The 22,955-nt window shown below is 45.1% G+C and overlaps 1 protein-coding gene and 1 pseudogene across 4 annotated transcripts in view; one reads left to right on the forward strand and one right to left on the reverse strand.

Annotated features, from left to right (window-relative positions):
• Positions 1–6,256, reverse strand: LOC104662634 (annotated as a pseudogene).
• LARP6 (La ribonucleoprotein 6, translational regulator) overlaps positions 6,084–22,955 on the forward strand; it is a 22,341-nt gene continuing 5,469 nt past the window's right edge. The window contains exons 1-2 of one of the 4 annotated variants that reach the window (XM_030929767.1): positions 6,110–6,454; positions 8,562–8,857. In XM_030929767.1, the coding sequence (XP_030785627.1) occupies positions 6,255–6,454; positions 8,562–8,643 (282 nt within the window). In that variant the 5' untranslated portion in view covers positions 6,110–6,254 and the 3' untranslated portion in view covers positions 8,644–8,857. Of the gene's footprint in view, positions 6,455–6,524; positions 6,963–8,561; positions 8,858–22,955 lie in introns of those variants that run through there. The other 3 variants (XM_030929763.1, XM_030929766.1, XM_030929765.1) reach the window with 3 other exon arrangements.

Consider the following 22,955-nt stretch of genomic DNA (forward strand, 5'->3'; position numbering starts at 1 on the left):
TCACTTAGGCAGGACATCAGAGGACTGGGACACCAGCTTCCCATCGCGGGTCTCCATCTTCTTCAACCACAGCCCTGGTGGAGCTGGTGCGGCTGAAGGAAAGCTGGAGTCCGCGCCAGAGCCAAAGCTGGAGCCCAGGCTGTAGCTGAGGCCAGGGCTTGTGAGGCCCCCATAGGTCGAGCTTAGACCACCTGTATAGCCGCTGGTGGTCTTCGTATGGATACTCATGTTCTGCATCCCAGACTCCAGCCGGCTCTCCTTGGCATCCAGCAGCTTCCTGTAGGTGCTGATTTCGATGTCCAGGGTCAGCTTGACATTCATCAGCTCCTGGTATTCATGCAGCTGCCACACCATATCCTGCCTGGCCCACTGCAGAGCAGCCTCCAGCTCGGACAGGTTGGCGTTGGCATCCTTAACGGCCAGCTCCCCATGCTGCTCTGCATCTGCGATGGTGGCCTCCAGGAAAGCCCTCTGGCCTTCAAGGCCCTTAATCTCAGCCTGGAGCCAGCTGATGCTCCAGTTCATCTCCGAGATCTCAGTCTTTATAAGCCGCAGGTCATCCCTGGGCTTCCCAGCCAGCGTCTGCAGCTCCTCATACTTGATCTGGTGCATGCTCTCAGCGTCTGCCCGGCTGCAGTTGGCGATCTCCTCGTACTGCGCCTTGACCTCAGCAATGATGCTGTCCGTGTCCAGGAAGCGGCTGTTGTCCATGCACCACACACATGCAGCACCACACACATGTCGGAGATCTGGGACTGCAGCTCCCGTATCTCCTCTTCATACAGCTGCCTGAGGAAGTCGATCTCATCAGTCAGCCCTTCCAGGGAAGACTCAAGCTCTACCTGGTTTGTGTAAGCTTCATCCACATCCTTCTTGATGAGGACAAATTCATTCTCCATCTCTGTATGCTTATTGATCTCATCCTCATACTCGTTCTTGAAGTGCTCCACCAGCCCCTGCATGTTGCCAAGCTCCACCTCCAGCTTCAGCTTCTCCGGGCTCAGAGTCTCCAGCTGCTGCCTAAGGTTGTTGATGTAGCTCTGGAACATGTTGTCTATGTTGCTCCAAGCCGTCTTCCGCTGCTGCAGGAGGCTCCACTTGGTCTCCAGCATCTCGTTCTGCTGCTCCAGGAATGGTACTTTGTCTATGAAGGAGGCAAACTTCTTGTTGAGGGTCTCGATCTGCTCCTTCTCCTGGATGTGCACAGCCTGGACGTTGGGGTCCACCTCCAGGTTAAGGAGGCTCAGCAGGCTCTGGATGACCGTGACAGGGGTGACACACACCCATACCGCTGGCCTCACCACCCGGCCTCCACCCAGGCCACCCCAGAAGCTGCTGCTACCCACTTGGGAGAAGCTCAAGGAGCTGATGCGGGCACTGGGCCCACTTGTGTAGGAGCAGCTGCTGAAGGCCCCGGGGACCAGAGGTTGACACCCTGTAGGACTTCTGGGTCACCCTGATGGACACGGTGGAGGCAGGAGTAGAGGCAGGTGGACTGAATAAGGCAGAGATTCCAGAAGGAGTGGAGAAGCTTCTTCTTGGTCCTTTTTTTTTTTTTTTTTTAACTGAGATCTAGTCTCACTTTGTCACCCAGGCTGGAGTGCAATGGCACAATTTCGGCTCACTGCAACCTCCGCCTCCCAGGTTCAAGCAATTTTCCTGCCTCACCCTCCCGAGTAGGTGGGACTACAGGCACCTGCCACCATGCCCGGCTAAATTTTTTTAATTTTTAGCAGAGACAGAGTTTCTACTACTACCACTGCTGGCCAGGCTGGTCTTGAACTCCTGACCTCGAATGATTTGCCTGCCTCGGCCTCCCAAAGTGCTGGGATTATAGGCGTGAGCCTCTGCACCCAGCCGTAAGACCCTGTCTCAAAACATAAAAAGAAAAAAAGACACTATAGAAACATGCTGGTTTCTGCCGGGCGCGGTGGCTCACGCCTGTAATCCCAGCTCTCAGGGAGGCAGAGGCGGGAGGATAGCTTGAGCCCAGGAGTTCGAGACCTGCCTGGGTAATACAGCGAGACCCCGTTCTCCACAAAAAGGAAAAAAAAAAAAAAGACAAAAAAAAAAAAAAAAGAAACATGCTGGTTTCTGGCCCAGGGAAGTCCTCCATTTTGTCAGTGTATTCAGGATTAGATTGGCTCTGAAGTAACACTTCTGCAGACCAGATTCAACTTATAAGAGTATGTCATCTAGAAAAGAAACCTGATTTATTAATTTATAATGGAGCAATATATACATTCAGCAACTAGAATGTTTGTGTTTCCCATTCAGGTTAAGGTTTTCCTGGTATGAAGGTTCTTGGAAGGCTGCATCATAATCTACTAGCATACACTGAGTGTCTAATCTAGGCCAGGTCTTTGCTAGACATTTTTCACAAACAACCTAGTTTGATCTGTGTGCCCAACTCAATTAAGTGAGGATCATTCGGAACATTTTACAGGTAAGAAAACTGAACAGCAGAGAGGTTATGAAACCAAGAAGCAGCAAGGCTGGAGTCTGAATTCAGATCTATTTGATAACAAAGTGAGCATGTTTCCATTATACCCTGCTGCTTATGTGTGAGCTTTTCTAGTCAGTTTCAAAGCATCCTTGGGGATGTTTTCACTGGCTGTGCCTCCCTATATGGATTTCTGTCACAGCATTTAGTGCATAGACACTGTCTTATTATTGAAGGCTGTCTTTCCTAGGCTCCCTCCATCTCTTGGTATTCATGGATCATGTCTTAGGCATTTTACAAAATTGAGTATAGCACAGGTCCTGGTATTTGGTACATGTTTAAACAAATGATTAAATGACTCGTCTTAACCTACAGTTAAAACAGACCTCTTTTTTTTTTTCTTTAATTTGAAGATGGAGTCTCTTTCTGTTGCCCAAGCTGGAGTGCAGTGGTGCCATCATGGTTCACTGCAGCCTCGACCTCCTGGGATTAAGGGCTCCTCCTGCCTCAGTCTCCCAAGTAGCTGGGATTGCACTTCTTCTCTTCAACACTTAGCCTTGTCCCAACTTCCCAGCTTCACCACAATATTTTATTCCAAGTCCTTTGTTTCCAGCTGTAGTGCCAGGCACACTCAAAAATATTTCCAATTGATTCCAAACAACACCCTTGTATATACTGGAAAGGTCTTCTAGGGTTGAGTTTTTCCTTCAACCTAATCTCAGTCCATCCTGATGGCTTGTCAATGTATTTCCTTTTGTTTCATCCTCAGGAGCTATGGAAAAAGCTGTTTCCCGTTGTGAGTTTACTATGAAAATGAGCTGTCAAGATTCCAGGGAAGAGAAAGATGCCAGCTCCAGGCTGAGGTCATAATTTTGTTTAAAGAGGCTTTGCTAATCATCTCAGTGGTGATGCAAACTCCCTGCAGCAATGTTCAAGACAGGCCTGGGTGGGACTGGTCTCCTTCCCCTGCCACAGCTCTGGGGAGGAATAAGCTGGAAACCGGAAGGAGCCCTTTAAAAGCCCTGGTTTCTTCACCAGTGACACAGACGGTGGGTATGTGGGTAGGACTAATCAAAGCAAATCAGCAAGTGTTCCCAGATGCAAGGCTCCCTGCTAGACAAAATGGGGTGCAACAAAGTGGAAGAAGAGGCCCTTCCCTCTAAGCCTCACTGAGACTCACTCTCCTCATTGCAAAAGTGATCAAGTTGGACTTCTCCTATGAAGTACCCCTAGTGCAGATGAGGGTTTCTGTCCTCCGCTCCTCTAGGCATTATTCTAAGCCAACTACTATAAATGAGAAACTTATGTGAGTTGCCTTATACATTCTGTGCAAGTTTTGCATTTGATTTCACAGATATTACAAGTTGTTTTAATATATATGTTGTGGCTCTTCTCTCAAATATCTAAGTAAAATTGATACCCCAGAAAGATGCCCCATATTTATCCTATGACTTAATGGGTACCCCCAAGAGTACCCATTCTTGGGTACTCTGCCAGACTACCCATTCCCTACCAGGAGCAGCTCTGAGCTGGATGATGTCTGACATTCTTTCTAGATCCAAAATTCCTTTATGAGGAGTCAGAAATAAGTAATAACAGAAACAACATAGGCAGATATGTTTGAATGTAAGGGCATATAAATTCAATTTCTTTTTTTCAAAACTCTCACCAAGTAAAACACTTCTGCAGCCCAGATTCACCCACCAACTGTCAGTTTTCAAACTATATTTTCAGAATCTGTATTTTAAGAAAAGTCCCCAGGGGACTCTTATGATCAGGCATTTGGAAACCCTGAAATGACATGTATGAATTGTTCATAAACTATAAAACCTGAGACGAATGTGAGCCATCACTGTGGGTAGGAATAATAACCCCTGATGTCTTTGCCACACGAGATGGCTTAAATGAGATAGATAATGGGTATCACTTTGTGAAATTCAGGAACCGAAATTATCAAACTGGAAGGCATGGTGGCTGCTGCAGCTGTGTCCTTCTGAGCCTCATCACAGGTCTGTGCAGAGGACTTATAGCCTCTGTAGCCCTGGAGGGAGGCACAGCTGGCTGGAAAAAGATGTGGTCAACCCCTTGCCTCTTCCTTTCCCAATAGCTCAGATCCAGGGCTGTGAGCTGTTCTGGTGCACAAACAGCAAGAGCAGCAAAGGTCTCTCTCTCTCCCTTTACTTACTTATTTTAGGACCTCTTCTATCAAAAGAGAGATCTGAGAAAGAAAGGGACACAGATTCTAGTGTCCTTAAGAAGAGGGGCTGTCCTCGCTGGGCCCCTGGGTCTCTCCCAAGCCCTGCCCAGAAACCCAGGACCCTATACACAGTGTTCTTTCACAAGGACATTGCCCTCCAGGAGGCCTCATTTCCTGAGCCTATCCTAACTTGCTTTCCTATATCAAAACAAATGTATTGGTCCAGGGTTCTGTTGTTTGGGGGTCCCAGTGTGGCAAATTAATATGATAAATTATGTTTAAGGCTCTAAATAAAGTGCTACATGAAAGCAGATTCAGGTCTCATTCATTTGCCCTGCCCTGCCCTGCCCTGCCTTGCCTTGCCTTTTCTTTTCTTTCTCGGAGTCTGGCTCTGTTGCCCAGGCTGGAGTGCAGTGGCACGATCTTGGCTCACTGCAACCTCCGCCTCCCAGGTTCAAGTGATTCTCCTGCCTCAGCCTCCCGAGTAGCTGGGACTACAGGGGCACGCCACCACGTCCAGCTACTTTTTGTATTTTTTAAGTAAAGACAGGGTTTCACCATGTTGGCCAGAATGATCTCAATCTCTTGACCTCGTGATCCGCCCGCCTCGGCCTCCCAAAATGCTGAGGTTACAGGTGTGAGCCACTGCGCCCGACTAGTCTTATTCATTTCTATACTCCTGTCCCTAGTTTCTGGGTCACATTTGGAGGGGTGAGATGGAACTCAATTTGAAGCTAAACGTGTAAAGGTGGCAGTGTTTTAGAACATCCTGAGGTTTCAATAGCTCCCTTTATTCATTCAACAAATATCTGAGAGCATACTATGTGCAGGGCATACTCTATAGGCCATCGGCTTTCCAACTTTTGTGAACTTCAGCATCACCTAGAGGCATTGTTAAAACACAAAGTTCTGAATAATAGATTCTGATTCAGGAGGTCTGGATGAGCCCTAAGAATTCAATTTCTAACAAGATCCCAGGTACAGCTGATGCTCCTGATCTGGGAACCACACTTGGAGAAAAACTGATACAGGGCATGGCAGGAGCCGAGCCCCTGATCTAAGACACGATCTAGGGTGGTTATTATGTCAAAGAGACTAACGATGGAGATTTTCTCATCTTGGCACGTCAGTGGGGAAGACACGCAGGAGGCCTGGAAGCCCCTGGAGCTGTGGTCTGCGCCTGCCACCCCCGGAGTCAAGCACAAACAGAAGTCAGTTGTGCTGTGCCCATCCCTGCGGCGCCGTGAAAGAAGGCGCAGGAGGAGGGAGCCCTGACGCCTCTTCTCCGGCTGGGGCCCCACAGCGGCGAGAGGACTGAGGGAGGGATCGGGGGTCGCGGGGATCCTTCCGGGACAGGCCTCCGCGGGAGGAGCTCCGGAAAGCCGCCCTCCACCTCCGAGGCCCCGCCTGCGCGGGCGCTCCACTAGCGGTCGGGGTGGTGGTGGTGGTGGCGGCGGCGGCGGCGCGGGGCGGGGCGCCGCGACCCCTGTCCCTCCCCCGGGCCGAGCGGCGGGCGCGCTCGCACCGCCCCCGCCCCCTCGTTGCAGTCGCTGCCGACCGGCTGGCTGGGCCTCGCGGCGTGAGGACCCCGGCGGCGCCGCAGTCCCGCGAGCCATGGCCCAGTCTGGCGGGGAGGCTCGGCCCGGGCCTGAGACGGCGGTGCAGATCCGCGTCGCCATCCAGGAGGCCGAGGACGTGGACGAGTTGGAGGACGAGGAGGAGGGGGCGGAGACGCGGGGCGCCGGGGACCCGGCCCGGTACCTCAGCCCCGGCTGGGGCAGCGCCAGCGAGGAGGAGCCGAGCCGCGGGCACAGGTAGGCGCGGCGGCCGGCCAGGGAGGTGGGCCCCGAGGGGGCGCCGGGCCGCGCGCGAGTTTGGGGCGCTGACTGCGCGCGACAACTCCGTGGGCAGAGGGGGTTGAGTAGCTCCGGGCCGAGCCCCTGAGTCAGAACCGGCCCGTGGAGGCAGCCGGTGCCCCAGTCGCCCCACCGAGGTTCCCAGGGCTGGCGGCCGGGATCTGAGGGGCCCGGACGTGGGGATGTTCAGGGATCCAGGAGGAGGACTTTCACGGGCCATCCAAGCCACCCGCTCCTCTGGAGGAGGCCTCTTCTCTGTGGGCTCCCTCAAGACACCACCCCCCATCCCCGCAAAGTCCATCCCTGCCCGCCTTACCCTCTCCTTGCGAGTGGTCCCACTTACCCTTCACTGCCAGCATCGCCCAGCCTTTCCCAGTCCCGCTGGCTGCGCTCAGTCTTTAGGTGGTAGCAGGCCAGGTACAGCGGACACTTGCTGATGGGGGATTCCAGGAGGTGGGATTTCATGGTAATTTGAGACGGATACAGGACTTGCTGCTTTACATCCTCCCGCTCTGGGGGATTCCCATTTTCACACAGCCTTTCCCACCCGACCTTTATGTTTGCATCATCATCTTGCTGCCTTGGGTGGGTGGGTTCCTGGGTTTTGGGTAGTTTGGAGCTGCTATGGCACCTGTCTAACCTTGTCCTGGGTCCTGAGCTTTGTCCTTAGGCACCTTGGCTCCTGTCCACTAATGCCCAGACCCTTAAGGACTGGGGTTTTGTTCCTGCTGTTGAAAGGAGATACAACATAGACATAGACATGAGAGTGGGGAAATGACAGAACTTGCACATTCTGGGGGATGCCAACAGGCACTTGTTAGGAGCTTTCTTTCTTCTAGGACCCTGTCCCAGGCGTTTAGCTGTTAAGGTTCTGCAGGATTGTCCTGGCAAGCGTATATCTATTTCATTGGGAGAATACTCAACTCAAGGGTGGATGAATACTGGGCCCAGAGCCATTCTCTATTACTGGCTGACCCTTCCCCAGGTTAAAGGGTCAGATTTCTGGACCCCGAGATTCGAGGCAGACCAGTAGAGACAGTTATTAGGGGAGAAAAGTCAGCCCACCAGGGTAGGGCAGGAAAGCTGGACCATAGCATATGACACGGTAGATAGATCTGTGCTTTATAATGCAAGGCCTGATTCATTTAGCTCTGTGCTAAGTACCGAGAGCGTAAAAATGATGAACCCGTGGTCACTGACAGCTCACGGTCTTGACAAGGCAGTCACCTAGTCAGATTATATCAGAGTACGTAAAATAGCCCCGAGTAGTTTATCCTTATAACTTTATTTTCCTGCGGCAGTGGCAAATAGCCATCCCTATCCTGAGGCTAAATTTGTGCGATTGTATCATTAGCCAGGATTAAAGCTCTACTTAGTTTAAGGCCTGAAAAGATCCCCTATGGAGGTCTAGGAGAAACCAAGCTTCAGTACGGGTGGGCCTCTTGCCTGAACCCCTCTTGCTCTTCCTCCAGAATTCCCAGCTCCCATGGCTTGAGTCTCAGCAAGTGTTCAGTCTGAAACCCTTCCTGCTGCCCACTGGCATAGAGTTGACCCCAGAAAATCCCTGGGGTTCTTCAGGGAGCCGACAGAGCCCAGTGGGCAGGCACCCAAAGCACAAGGAGATGTAGCCAAGAACAGGATTCACACTATCCCCTGTTTGGGCCCAGCCTCGCATGGCAGCAGCCATCACCTGATGTGAATGTTCTCAGCTCCTAGAGCCTACAGGAGAAAGCCCAGATTCCTCAATCTGCTCATTAAGATGCGACACCCACTCACATCATCTCCTCAGCCCATTGCTTCCTTCCCTGCTCCCGCGATTCCGTCTAGTTCCCTGAGCACAGGGGGCTATTTTGTGTCTACATGTCTCTGCACCCCCACCTCTAGGTCCTCTGATTGACTAATTTCTAGTCAGCCTTTAAAACTTCGACGCCTGTTCTCCACCCACTCCCAATCCCCACCCCAGAGCTGGCTGTGTTTCCTTTCTTCTCTGTTGCTGTAGTACTCTGTACATTTTATGCCTAGCACCTTCCACAATTGTGATTCTATCATTGTGTCTCCCTCACAGGGACAGGAGCTCGGTGAATTCAAGGACCATGCTTACTTCCTTCATTGTATCTTCAGCACCTAGCACAGCACCCAGCACATAGGACATATTTGTTGATCGAATGCATATCTCTGTCATCACACTCACTCCATGATGTTGAGATATTTGTGTTTCCCCTCCCCTAGACAGTGAGATCCTTGAAGGCAGCTGCCTTATCTTACTCCTTTTCATATTTCCATACCTAGCCTAATACCTGGCTTATATAAGGGAACAGAGAATAAATGAACAATAAAGAAAAGCCTTTACAGCCTCTAAAATGTTCATGGATCATCTCCCCACATCTCATTCATTAAAAAGATGCCTTTCCTTTTATTCTCACCTTTTTAACATACATATTTTCAAACGTAAAGAAAATATGAAAAAACAGTACTATGAGCATTCATAGACCCATCATCTAGATTTAACACTTAATATTTTGCCATATTTAGTGAATGGATATATAATGTACGTGTTTTCCCCCGAACCATTTGAGGTATGTTTTACACAAGATTATACCTTAAATACTTCACTTTGTAACTCCTAATAATGACATTCCCTATAAAGCCCTAACACTATTATTGCAACTGAGAAAATTACCTATCATTCCCTAATATAATCCTGAAGATAAGCTAATTGCCAGGTTCCACATTCAGGATTCCCCAGATTGTTCCACAATTGTCTTTTACAGCTGTTTCTTTTTTCCCCTCAAACCAGAATATGGTCTGGGTTGAGGCATTTGCTTCTTATGTCTCTAGAATCTATTTATCTAGAAATTTCCACCATTTTTTCCCCTAATGCTTTGCTATTTTGGACAGAAGAGGCCAGATATCTTGTTGAATGTCTCACATTTTGGATTAGTCTGGTAATGTTCTCATGGTCTTATTTTACTTGCTCCTTTGTACCATGTGCTTCTTATAAACTGGAAGTTAGGGCTAAGATTTTGATTTGATTCTGTTTAAACATTTTGGCAAGAATGCCTCATACTCTGTGCCTGGAACTTTATGTTGCATCACCTCAGGAGCCATCTCACCTTTAGCGATACTAAATTTGACCATTCGATTAAGGAGATTTCTCCATCATACAGGTTGTCTTTCCCTTTGCAGTTAACAAGTTATTTGTGGGCTTCTCATCCTGGGTTCTGTTAAGTTGATGTATCACGTGTATTGGTTTGCATATGTAGATCCATGCATGCATCCCAGGGATAGATCTCACCTGAACATGGTGAATGATTCTTTTAAGATGCTGTCGAATTCAGTTTGCTAATATTATGCCGAGGATTTTTGCATCTATGTTCATCAGGGATATTGGCCCATAGTTTTCTTTTCCTTGTCTGGCTTTAGTATCAGGGTTATGCTGGCCTTTTGAAATGAGTTTGGAAGCATTCCCTCCTCTTCAAAGTTTTAGAAGAGTTTGAGAAGTATTGGTATTAGTTGTTCTTTAAATGTTTGGTGGAATTCAGCAATGAAGCCATCAGGCCTTGAGCTTTTCTTTGGTAGGAAATTTTTGATTCCTGATTCAGTCTCCTTACTTGTTATTGGTCTGTTCAGATTTCTGTCTCTTCATAATTTAGTCTTGGTAGGTTGCATGTTTCTAGGAATTTGTGCATTTCTTCTAAGTTATCCATTCCTCTTGCAATATTATTTCCCCAGTGACTTTTCATCTAAATATTTTAGCATCTATTGATGATCCTTACCTAAGTTGGTTATTTCACTGGGGACTGGAAATTGAGGATTTTCTAATTTTCACATTTTTTTGTACACTTATTAGCTAGAATTGCTCTATTTTTTTTAAAGAGTTTTGTCTCATCATCTGGATTGAACAAAAGTTTCTCGTAAAGAGGCAAAAAAATGCTTAATTATTTCCCTTTAATTACAGTTTTCAAAGAGATAATTTGATATAATAGTTACACTAAATAATTTAAATGAGGGCTCTTCCTCAAGCTCATACTCTCCCTCTCTCTCCAATTCATGTATTTGTATTTATTCACTTTTTAATAATTAGTCACAGTCATTTTTGGTGCTCAAAATGCCTATATTGCAGCTAGCAGACCCCCTTGAAGCTGGCCTCCTTGTGTCTTTTTGTAACATGCCCATTAGTCTTCAAGCACTTCCTTGCTTTCTGGTACTAGATATTCCAGGCATAAGTTGTACTTTTCCTACTCCAGTCATGGAATTCAGCCATTTCCACAGGAATCTCTAGTTTTTTCAAATACTAATAAGAAAGTATTTAGAAACCAAGACCTGGAATTAAGAAAGCTAACTTCTGCCAGAGTATTGTTGCTTTCAGAGCCTTTCAGTGGACAGAACTAAGATATATATATATATATTTTTTTTTTTGAGACAGAGTCTTGCTCTTGTCGTCCAGGCTGGAGTGCAATGGCCCAATCTTGGCTCACTGCAACCTTCACCTCCTGGGTTCAAGCAATTCTCTTGCCTCAGCCTCCTGAGTAGCTGGGATTACAGGCGCCTGCCACCATGCCTGGCTAATTTTTGTATTTTTAGTCGAGATGGGGTTTCACCATGTTGGCCAGGCTAGTCTCGAACTCCTGACCTCAAGTAATCTGGCCGCCTTGGCCTCCCAGAGTGCTGGGATTACAGGCATGAGCCACCAACCCTGGCCTCTACTTTTTTGTTAATGTCAATTTTTTGTCAGATGTGGAACTAAGTGCGTTATATATGTAGTCTCTACTCCGTACTACAAATCATTATTTAGACCTGCAGAGACATCCACTAGTTGTATATCCCTTTCCCAGGCTCAAGGGCTTATGCCAGAACAGCACTGCAGAAGACAGGGTCAGAGAGGAAGTTCGTGTCTCTGTAATAAATATATAAGAACCCATGGGCCACCCAAGCATAAGATGTGACCCTGCTAGCACCATCCAAAATATGGTTTGTAAAAGGGTGATGCCTTTAACAAAGTTGAGAACATACCTGTATATGTTTTTAATCTGTCTCAGTGAAGAATCTTTATCTTTTGAATCTACCTTGGTGTTTTTATATTGCATTATCAATTTGTCCTTTTTGAACCATTTCACATTCATTATCTTGTTCTAGAGGTGAGTCAAAAGAAATCTCACACAGACAGGACCTGGACCCTAATGTTTTTCAGAAATGATGTTTCTCTTTTGTGTTTGGTACCTTCCTTATTGGTGTCCACCATTTTCTTGGTCTTGGTGGTCAAAATACCATATTCTGCCATCTGCAATGATAGATGATGCTTCTGAGAAATCATTCCTGGATTGAAAGTTGTGGTGAGGGTCTCATTATTCCACCATCTTAGTTTGGATATTTTCCTCCTGTAGGGTATTATTTGATTAACCGCGCAATCAGTGTAACCAGATTCGATATTTTATGAAAAGAGTAGCCTTGGATGTTTTATGCTACAAATCATTTTGTTTCTCTAAATCATTTACAAATATGATACACCTGTAATCCCAGCACTTTGGGAGACCAAGATGGGCAGATCGCAAAGTTAGGAGTTTGAGACCAGCTGGCCAATATGATGAAAGCCTGTCTCTACTAAAAAATACAAAAATTAGCCAGGCATGGTGGCACACACATGTAGTCCCAGCTACTCAGGAGGCTGAGGCAGGAGAATCGCTTGAACCCAGGAGGCAGAGGTTGCAGTGAGCCAAGATCGTGCCACTGCACTCTAGCCTGGGTGACAGAGTGAGACAACATCCAAAAAAAAAAAAAAAATGAATTCAACACTGATTCATGGAACCCAATTATCTGTTTTAAAATGTACCCCTTTATTTCTACCCTTTTCTCACAGGTTTATAGCTATAACAAAAGACCTCATCACTCCCAGTTTACAATATTTTACAATGTTTTATTAAAAAGCAAAACAAAGCAAAACCTTAGGTGTAAAACTTTTTCAAGCCTCCTTGAAAGGCTGCTGAGAACATATTCATCAGAAACCATACTTCCTCCCTCCTGATAGCATCCTGATAGGTATGATTTGCCCTCAAAACTGTTCGCTTTACATTGGTAATACATTTTAAATTCCCATTACGTGCGAGGCTCTGGGGTAATACTATAATGAAAGAAACCAGCTCGAGTTCTACTCTCAACTCAGTGTTCAGGCTGCTAATAAAATATGCACACAAGTAGCTATAATACAAATACAGATAAGTGTTGGGAAAAGTAGAAATGATTTTTTTTTCCTAGGAGAATTGCATTTAAGATGGACCTTAATGTGTGACTAGAATTTAGACCTGAGAGAGAGGAGCAAGGCATTCAGAGACAGAAACAGCAAGCTCAAAGGCGCAGAGTCCAGAAAGTTTGTGACACTTACAGATAACTATGTCTTTCTGTTTGTTTGGCGCAAAGGATCTGAAAGGACACCGATGGAAATAAGTTTTGACGCTGGTTACAGCCAGATTCTAAATGAATCTGAATAAGGAACTGAAGACTTTGTGTTTTTTTTTATTATGTATGTATGTATGTATGTATGTATGTATGTATGTATGTAGTTTTTGAGACAGGGTCTCACTCTGTCACTCAGACTGGAGTGCAGTGGTGTGGTCATGGCTCACTGTAGCCTCGACCTCGTGGGCTCAAGCAATCCTCCCACCTCAGCCTCCCAAATAGCCTGGACTACAGGTGTGCACGACCATACCTGGCTAATTTTTAAATTTTTTGTAGAGACAAGGTCTTGCTATGTTGCCCAAGCTAGTCTCGAATTCCTGGTCTCAAATGACCCTCCTTCCCTGGCCTCCTAAAGTGCTGGGATTACAGGTGTGAGCCACCATGCCTGGTTGGGAGCTGAAGAGTTTGAATTTTATTTAACAGGAAATAGAAAACCTTTTATTATTACTATTAAAGTAAATCAGTGACATCAAGTAAAGCAGTGACATATTCTAGCTGTTCTTCAAAACATTTAATACAGCACAGAGTGGAGGAGGCTGTAAGCCTAAAATATAACACGGGAGGTGGCAGGAGGTGGGAAGACAGAACCCTCGAAAGACTCTGGTTGGGAAATATACCAAAGATGCAGGAGTAAAAAGGGCTACAAATATCTGAAAGGTAATTTAAATTCTTCCTTTAGAACCATTTCCTAGCCTCTATGTCTGCCAGTAAAAAGTAGCAGGTATTTTATTTTTAAGGGAGAAAAAGAAAAGACAAGATTATTTTCTAAAGGGATTGAATGAGCTCACTACGGAGATCTAGGGATGCGAAAGCAGAGCTGGCAGCTGCAGAGTAAAGCCTTCCCCATTTGAGTAGAGCCCCCAGCTTGATGATTCCCTGCCTGTTCACCCGCGTGTGAAGCCTGCCACTTGGCATGCCCCACCTGTGTACATAGCGCCATCTAGGAAGAAAACCAGTGGAAGTGTACAACTTACAACCCTCCAAAAAAAAGCACATGTACCTTTTGCCTTCACAGTGAATGGCTGTGGAGTATAACTCCCCACACCCTAAGTGTGGGCTGTGTACAGTGACCTTCTTCCAAAGAGCACAGTATGGGAATGGGGATAAAGGCAGTAGTTTTACAGGGGAGAAACCTGACAAATACTACCTCAGATAGCTGATCAAGGTTAACTTCCACAGTGATCATTCATGTTGATAGCATGTACCCTGACAGGATGTGCTGAGAATGGAAATTTATCTCTGTGGTCCTCCTCCCCCAAACCCGTAATCCCAATCTAATCGTGACAAAGAGCATCAGAAAAATCCCAATTGAGGGGCATTCCACAAAATACCTAACCAGTACTTCTCAACGCTGTCAAGGTCATCAAAAACAAGGAAAACCGTCACAGCCAAGAGGAGCCTCAGGAGACATGACAGCTTAATGTATTAATGTATTGTGGTGTCCTGGATGGGATCCTGGAACAGAAAAAGGGACAGTAGGCAAAAACTAAGGAAATCTGAATAAAATATAGACTTTAGCTAATAATAATATATAATGAATTAATGAACTAATTGCAATTAGTTCATCGGTTGTAACACATGTAACATACTAATGCAAGATATTTATAACAGATCAAGCCTGGGTGTATATATGGGAGCTCTCTGTACAATTTTCACAACTTTTCTGTAAATCTAAAACTATTCGAAAATAAGTTTATTAAACTCTTTAATAAAGAAAAAATGGATTATTAGTCACATGAAGAAAATCAGTGGCATGAAAGTTAAATGGAAGAACTGACCCCAAAGGATACAGAGGTGATGATGTTGAAACAAAGGACTCAAAAATGTATACTCCAACTAGCACCCTGAGAGTGAATTTAAGATACTGCATCCACAGAATAAGAGTAGGAAGCTCTTAGAAGGCAATGATCTGAGGACCAAAAAGAGTTCTTAGAAACTAAATAAATGACTACTAAAATTTAAAAATTCCATAAGAAAGGTTAGAATATAATGTCAGAGAAATCTCTTAGTGTGTAAATTACAAACAAAGACAAGGACAGATCATATGAAAGAAAAAATAAACATAGAGGACCAATCCAGGTAGTCAGTCAACTAATAGAACTTTAGGACAAGAAATGTAATCTTAGCAAATGACTTAGCCCTATTAGGAAACAGTGTTTACATAGTCATAATAATAAATACAACTGATTGACTTTCAATTTTCAGCACGTAGCTATAGATAAAATATAGAATGTTAGTTACCTAATAGAATGAAATATTATGAACCATGGCAAAATGAAATAAAAGTACATCTGATGCAATATGGAAGGTTGGAAATAAGTGAGATGGAAGAGAGGATAGGACAGTAGTGTGTATTAATATATCATATGTAGCAAGGAATTGAAAAATACTTTTTAATGTTTATGAAATAAGAAACCACTTAAAGTATATTATTTTAAAACATAAATAGGGCCGGGCATGGTGGCTCTCACCTGTAATCCCAGCACATTAGGAGGCTGAGGCAGGCAGATCACATGAGGTCAGGAGTTTGAGACCAGCCTGGCCAACATGGTGAAACTCCGTCTCTACTAAAACTACAAAAATTAGCCGGGTGTGGTGTTGCGTGCCAGTAGTCCCAGCTACTTGAGAGGCTGAGGTGGGAGAATCGCTTGAACCTGGGAGGCAGAGGTCGCAGTGAGCCGAGATCGCACCACTGTACTCCAGCCTGGGCGACAGTTGAGACCGTATTAAAAAAAAAAAAAAAAAAAAAAAAAAAAGCCGGTGTGATTGTTCATGCCTTAATCCTAGCACTTTGGGAGGCCAAGGTGGGCAGATTGCCTGAGCTCAGGAGTTTGAGGCCAGCCTGGGCAACACAGTGAAACCCTGTCTCTACTAAAATACAAAAAATTAGCCAGGCATGGCAGCGTGCCCCTGTAATCCCAGCTACTCAGGAGGCTGACACAGAAGAATCATTTAAACCCAGGAGGTGGAGGTTGCAGTCAGCCAAGATCATGCCACTGCACTCCAGCCTGGGCGACAGAGTGAGACTCCGTCTCAAAAAAAAGGAAGAAGAAAAACACCAAAACCACAAATAGAAGGCTAATAGAAGAACCAAAATGAAAAGAAAATTTTAAAAATTTGAAGAAGGGATTATTTAGGGACATAAGTCATAAGTGACCCCAAATCCTCATTTTATATAGTAAGACATGAATAGAGAATGACTACAGTTGGCAAGTGAGAAATAGAGCTATAAGCATATTTTATAGAGCTATGAGATAACTCTCCTAAGAACTAAATGGCTGAAGAGAAGTTACCTCTAGGGAGGAAGGGTGGAGTGGGGAATTGTTGGTTTCTTTATAAGTTCCCTACTATTTTATTTTAGTTTTTGCTATGTTTATCTATTACTTTAATTTTTTGGAATCATGTTTTGATGAGATATTGTGTCCAAGGGAGAAATAATGAGGATGGTTGGACTGGCAAAGAGAGAACAGATGGGAGACCCTTCAAAATGAAATAAGCACTTTATAATTGACTAAATGTGGGGACAAAAGAGAGAGTGAAAGGATACATCCTATGTCTTGAGCTTAAGCACATAGAAGAGTGAATAGGGAAAGTAGTTGGCGGGGTGGATTGGGAGGCAAGATATATGATTTTCACAGGATGGTTGTAATCGACAAAAAGTTGACAATATTCAGACTTAAAGGATATAAACTTAATATTCTTAAAAGATATGGTATCTTTTCCCTTTTGAAGGCTATTTCACAAACAGGAAACAATGCAACCTGCTCCTGGATATAACATGGGCTTTCCAACTCCCCCAAGATCCCCCTTTGGAGACGCACAGTTGCTGCTGACAGCACTCATGCAGAGGGTGGAGTCCTCTAAGCCCAAGAAGCTCACCTCTGCACTTGCATAGGGGTTTATGTCACCTCCACAGTATCACCCACCTATTCTGGAATCTCTGGCTATCTGCCTGTCTGCTCAGTGGGTGCAAATAATTGATGCAGAGTCACCCCCGATACATTATGGATAGTCTACTGTGAGACTGTGTGAAAGGAAGGTCAATTTCCCAGATAGAATGCCTGTTGATAGGCCCAGGCTTCAGTCCTGCCTGAGGTCAGGTTCTGCAGAAGGTGAGAAGTTAGATTGTGGACATATTTAATCTGATGCTACATCAGATTGTCCTAGTGGAAATGTCTGGCATGCAGTTAGGAATTGAGGACTGGAGCTCAGGAAGGAGAGGAGGGTGTGGGGCTGACAGGCTGGTGGGGGTACATTTGAATGTGATGAGCTTATAGGAGCTGAAGTGTAGAGGTTGCTAGGGGATAAAGTGTCAGGGATAGATACTTGGGTAACACCTACACTTTGAAATGAAGAGAGACCAGGCATGGTGGCTCATACCTATAATCCCACCCCTTTGGGAGGCTGAGGTGGGTGGATCACTTGAGCCCAGGGTTTCAAGACTAGTCTGAGCAACAAGGCAAAACCCCATCTCTACAAAAAAAAAAAAAAAATAGAAAAATTAGCCAGGCATGATGGCATATGCCTGTAGCCCCAGCTACTTGGGAGGCTGAGATGGGAGGATTGCTTGAGCTTGGGAGGCTGAGGCTGCAGTGAGCTGTGTTCGTGCCACTGCATTCCAACGTGAGGCAACAGAGCAAGATCCAGTCTCAAAAAAATAAATAAATAAATAAATAAAATAAATGGAGAGAGAAAGAGGAGACATAGAAGGCAGTAAAATGGGGAGAAGAATCAGAAAAGAATAAGTCACATAAGCCCAGGGGGAGAGTGTCAAGAAGAAGGTGGTCAATAGTGTCAGATCCTGCATTGGGGCAAGAGGACTGTGTGAGGCCGTTCTTGCATTGCTGTAAAGAAATATCTGAGCACTTTGGGAGGCCGAGACAGGCGGATCACGAGGTCAGGAGATCGAGACCATCCTGGCTAACATGGTGAAACCCCGTCTCTACTAAAAAATACAAAAAACTAGCCGGGCAAGGTGGCGGGCGCCTGTAGTCCCAGCTACTCGGGAGGCTGAGGCAGGAGAATGGTGTAAAGCCGGGAGGCGGAGCTTGCAGTGAGCTGAGATCCAGCCACCGCACTCCAGCCTGGGCAACAGAGCGAGACTCTGTCTCAAAAAAAAAAAAAAAAAAAAAGAAAAGAAATATCTGAGACTGGGTAATTTATAAGAAAAGAGGCTTGATTGATTGGCTCTTGGCTCTGCAGGCTGTATAGGAAGCATGGCACTAGCATCTGCTTCTGAGGAGGCCTCAGCAAGCTTACAATCGTGGTATAGAAAGTGAAGGGAGAACAGGCACATCACATCACGAAAGCAGGATCAAGAGAGAGAGTTGGTGATGGCGGGGGTGGGGGGAAGTACCACATACTTTTAAATGACCAGGTCTTACAATAACTCACTATCAAGAGGGCAGCACCAAGAGGATGATGCTAAACCATTCATGAGAAACCACCCCTTGATTCAACCACCTCCCACCAGGCCCCACCTCCAACACTGGGGATTACAATTCAACATGAGATCTGGCTAAGACATACATTCAAACTATATCAAGAACCAAGATGGAGAAGAGACACCTGGATATGGCTACAAGTTCTCTGATGGATGTCTAGAGACACAGAACAAGCTGGAGCAAAGGTTGGGAAAAGGGAGAAGGGATTGCCCAATGAAGGTCCAGAGAAGCTTGATTGGATGAACTCCATCTTCTCCATCCAGTCTGAGATAGAATCATCTGCAGGGAGTTGAGCAGACATGGCAGGCCTTGGGAAGATTGGGAAGTTCTGGAATAAGCATTAGAGAGATTGAGAAATTATACTGTCTTCCTTCCGTTATGCTTTATTTGTTTATGAGTTTACCTTTTGTAACATCATCTATTGCTGTGGTTTGGGAGTAGGACTAACTTGTCTGTGGCTCCCTTTGGTAGTGCAGTCACTTCTGAGATACTAGCTATTTGTAGTAAGTTAGACCATTTTGCCAATACTCCTGAGTCTGCTCAAAACTCTTCACTGGCCATTAGCACACACCTGGCCCCATCCCCTGTGATTTATTGTCATCTTTGTTAGCTGGGCCGGGAATTCCCTTTGCATTTGTAGTTATTTTGTCTGTTATATTCAACCCATCTGTTTTTGTTGTTGTTGTTGTTTGTTTGTTTGTTTGTTTGTTTTGAGACAGAGTTTCGCTCTTGTCACCCAGGCTGGAGTGCAGTTGTGCAATCCTGGTTCACTGCAACCTCCATCCCCCGGGTTCAAGCGATTCTCCTGCCTCAGCCTCCCAAGTAGCTGGGATTACAGGTGACCACCACCACATCAAGCTAATTTTTATATTTTTGTTAGAGGTGGGGTTTCACCATGTTTGCCAGGCTGGCCTCAAACTCCTAACCTCAGGTGATCCACCCGCCTCAGCCTCCCAAAGTGCTGGGATTACAGGCGTGAGCCACCTTGCCCGGCTTCAACCCATCTGTTTTAATTACTGTTTAGGGGGTAAACTTTCCCTAATAAAGTGAAATTTGTTCTGTCCTTTTTGCATCTCCTTTTTCATCCTATTGGTTGTCCCACTGATGTTTTGCCTTCGGGATGTTTTGAGGACCTCTTTTCTCCATGTAGTGTTGCTGAGGCTACTATTGTGTTTGGCTGTTTAAGTAATAGAAAACCCAACAAGTGAATTAAACAAATTGGATTTGATCTTTCTCATGTAATAATAAAAAATCTGCAGGTAGATAGTTATAAGAGCTTATTCAACAACTTAATAATGTCAGGGCCAATAATGTCAACAAATCAGGCCAAGCTGATTCTCTTGGCCTTTTCCTTATGGTAGTAAAATGGCTGCTACAGATTCAACCATCACATCCACATTCAAAGAAGATAAAAGGGGAAGGGGCAGGGCCAAGAGATTTTCACTTAAGTATTACCGGCCATAACATTTAGTTTTTATAGCCTCTAGAGTAAAGACAGCAATTGAAGCGGGGCGTGGTGGAGGGCGCCTGTAGTCCTATCTACTCAGGAGGCTGAGGCAGGAGAATGGTGTGAGCTCAGTAGGCAGAGCTTGCAGTGAGTCGAGATCCCGCCACTGCACTCCAGCCTGGGCAACGAAGCGAGACTCTTTCTCAAAAAAAAAAAAAAAAAAGAAAAGAAGAAGAAGAAGAAAGCAATTGAGAAAGTGTTTGCTATTGGATGTTGGGTGAGTCAGCTTAATACCTGATTTTTATCATCCCATTTTAACAAGACTTAAAAAAAAAAAAACTTTAAAATTGAGTCTACCTGTTATTTTCTTCACTATACTTTTTTTTTTTTTTTTTTGAGGCAGTCTCACTGTGTCACGCAGACTGGAGTGCAGTGGTGTGATTTCCGCTCACTGCTACCTCCACCTCCCAAGTTCAAGGGATTCTCCTGCCTCAGCCTCCCAAGTAGCTGGGATTACAGGCGTGCACCACCACACCCAGCTACTTTTTTGTATTTTTAGTAGAGATGGGCTTTCACCATGTTGGCCAGGCTGGTCTTGAACTTCTAACCTCAAGTGATCCACCCCCCTCAGCCTCCCAAAGTGCTGGGTTACAGGTGTGAGCCACCGCGCCTGGCCTCTTCACTCCGCATTTACCTTGAGACATCAATAAGGTATTTTAAAAGCCATTCCCAGGCTGCCTACAGGCAAAGAGCTAAAACTCTTTATTTTTAATCAACCAATGCCTATATTTTATACTAATTATAATTTCTGAATTTGAAAAATTATTAAATAGCTTTATTTGCTTTGTTCTCTCTTGCCAGAATATTTTTTTCCTTCATTTTGAGTATTCCACAGTTGCTTCTTTTCTTTTTTTTCTTTGTGAGGCTGAGAGCCAATGAAAATTTTGTTGAAGGACATATATGTATGTGTCTTTTCCAGCTTTATGCGATCACAGTAATAGGCCTGTTGAGATTACTGGTCCTGACATTGAGTTGCTAAACCAACTCCTATAACTACCTACCTGCAACTTTCTGGTAACTTCTAATAATGGCATCAGTTATGATGTGGATAATCAGTATTCTCTAAATGGTCATTGGTTTGAAATTGTTATAGTCCCCTTATGAAAGATTAGCCTTCCTAAGGAAGCTCTGTCCAGGATTGCTTTGGCTTGTTCCCGTCACCTAATGTTCTTAGGGAGAGGGAGAGGAGGAAGTCTACCCAGGTGGCGCTGCTGGTGGTGGTGGGCTTTATTAAGAAGGGCCCGGTGACGGGATTGTTTCCAGAGTCCATTGCAGGAAGGGTCCTAGCAAAACATATAAGCTATTATGTATACTGGATTTGGAGACAGAGGATTTGAGTTTAAATCCTAGATCTGCCTCTTATGAATGAGTGAAGGAATTTATCTGTGCCTACTGAGCTTTAAGGGTGTGCTAGGCACTCTTCTGGATATTTTCATGTATTAATTCATTGAATCTTCACAACACTCCCATGAAGGTAGGGACTATCATGATTCCCAGTTTACAGGTGATGGAACTGAAGTGAGATGCAGTGGAGTTCCTTGCCTAAATTTACTTAACTAATAAACAGTGGTACAGGTTGAACATCCTTAATAAAAAAATCCAAAATCTGAAATGCTGTAAAATCAGAAACATTTTGAGCCACCATGACACCACAGATTTAACATGGGTTAAAAACTGAGACAGTGACACCTTTGCTTTCCGCTGGTTCAGAAACTTTGTTTCATGCTCAAAATTATTAAAAATATTGTGTAAGATTACCTCAGGTTATCTGTACAAGGTGTATATGATACATAAATGAATTTGCGTTTAGACTTGGGTCCCATCCTTGAGCTATCTCATTACGTATATGCAGATATTCCAAGCTCTGGAAAAATCGGAAATCTGAAACACTTCTGGTCCCAGGCATTTTGGATAAGGGATACTCAGTCTGAACCAAGCATTTGGACCCAGGCAGTCTTAACTCTAAAGTCAGGACTCCTAGAGCCAGCAGCCCTAGGAAATTACACTCCCATCTGTAATTCCAGCACTTTGGGAGGCCAAGGCAGGTGGCTTGAGAGGCAGTGATCATGTATCCACATGGAGATCGCACCACTGCAGTGACTCCTGAGAGGCAGTGATCATGTATCCACATGGAGATCGCACCACTGCACTCCAGGTCTTGTCCTGAACCAGCTAAGAAATCAAGCTTTTTTTCTTTAATAAATATGGAGGATCTTACTGAAAGGTCAAGTGACTCTGCTATACTGTCTTCTAGAAACTAGGATTTGAGGGGGTGGATAGAAGAGGAAGAATAAGAGAGTATATGTGAAAAACATTTTGCCATATGTGAAAAACATATGGTGGCAGAGCACCACATACATGTCAGCAGAGGGTGTTGTTATAATAATAATTATTCTTATTTTGAGACAGGGTCTCACTCTATCAACCAGTCTGAGGTGCAGTGGTGCAATCTTGGCTCACTGCGACTTAGACCTCCCGGGCTCAAGCTCTCCTCCCACCTCAGCCTCCCAAGTGGCTGGGACTATAGGCCTGCACCACCACACCTGGCTAATATTTTTGTGTTTTTTGTAGTGGCAGGGGTCCCACTATGTTGTCCAGGCTGGTCTCAAACTCCTGGGCTCAGGCTGCCTGCCTTGGCCTCCCAAAGTGCTGGGATTATAGATGGGAGCCACGATGCCTGGCCAGTTATTATTTTTATGATCCTCCATACTTGTTAGAAACAAAAGATTGACTTCTTAGCTGTTTGGGGGCAAATCTCTCCTCTTGTGACCATGTCACCCAGTGTCATCATCTAGGGCTGCCGTAACAAAATACCATGAGCTGGATGGTTTAGAACAACAGAAATATACTGTTTCATGGTTCTGGAGGCCTGAAGCCTGAAATCAAGTGCCCTCTGAAAGTACTAGAAATGGATCCATTCCAGGCATCTTTCCTCACTTCTAGTGGCAGTCTTTGGCGTTCCTTGGGTTTTGCTGCATCACCCCAGTGTCTCCCTTCGCCTTCACATGATGTTCTCTCTGTATGCATGTCTGTGTTCAAATTTCCCCTTTTGATA

The sequence above is a fragment of the Rhinopithecus roxellana genome, chromosome 5 (assembly GCF_007565055.1).
Source record: "Rhinopithecus roxellana isolate Shanxi Qingling chromosome 5, ASM756505v1, whole genome shotgun sequence".
In the NCBI taxonomy this organism is placed as follows: domain Eukaryota; kingdom Metazoa; phylum Chordata; class Mammalia; order Primates; family Cercopithecidae; genus Rhinopithecus; species Rhinopithecus roxellana.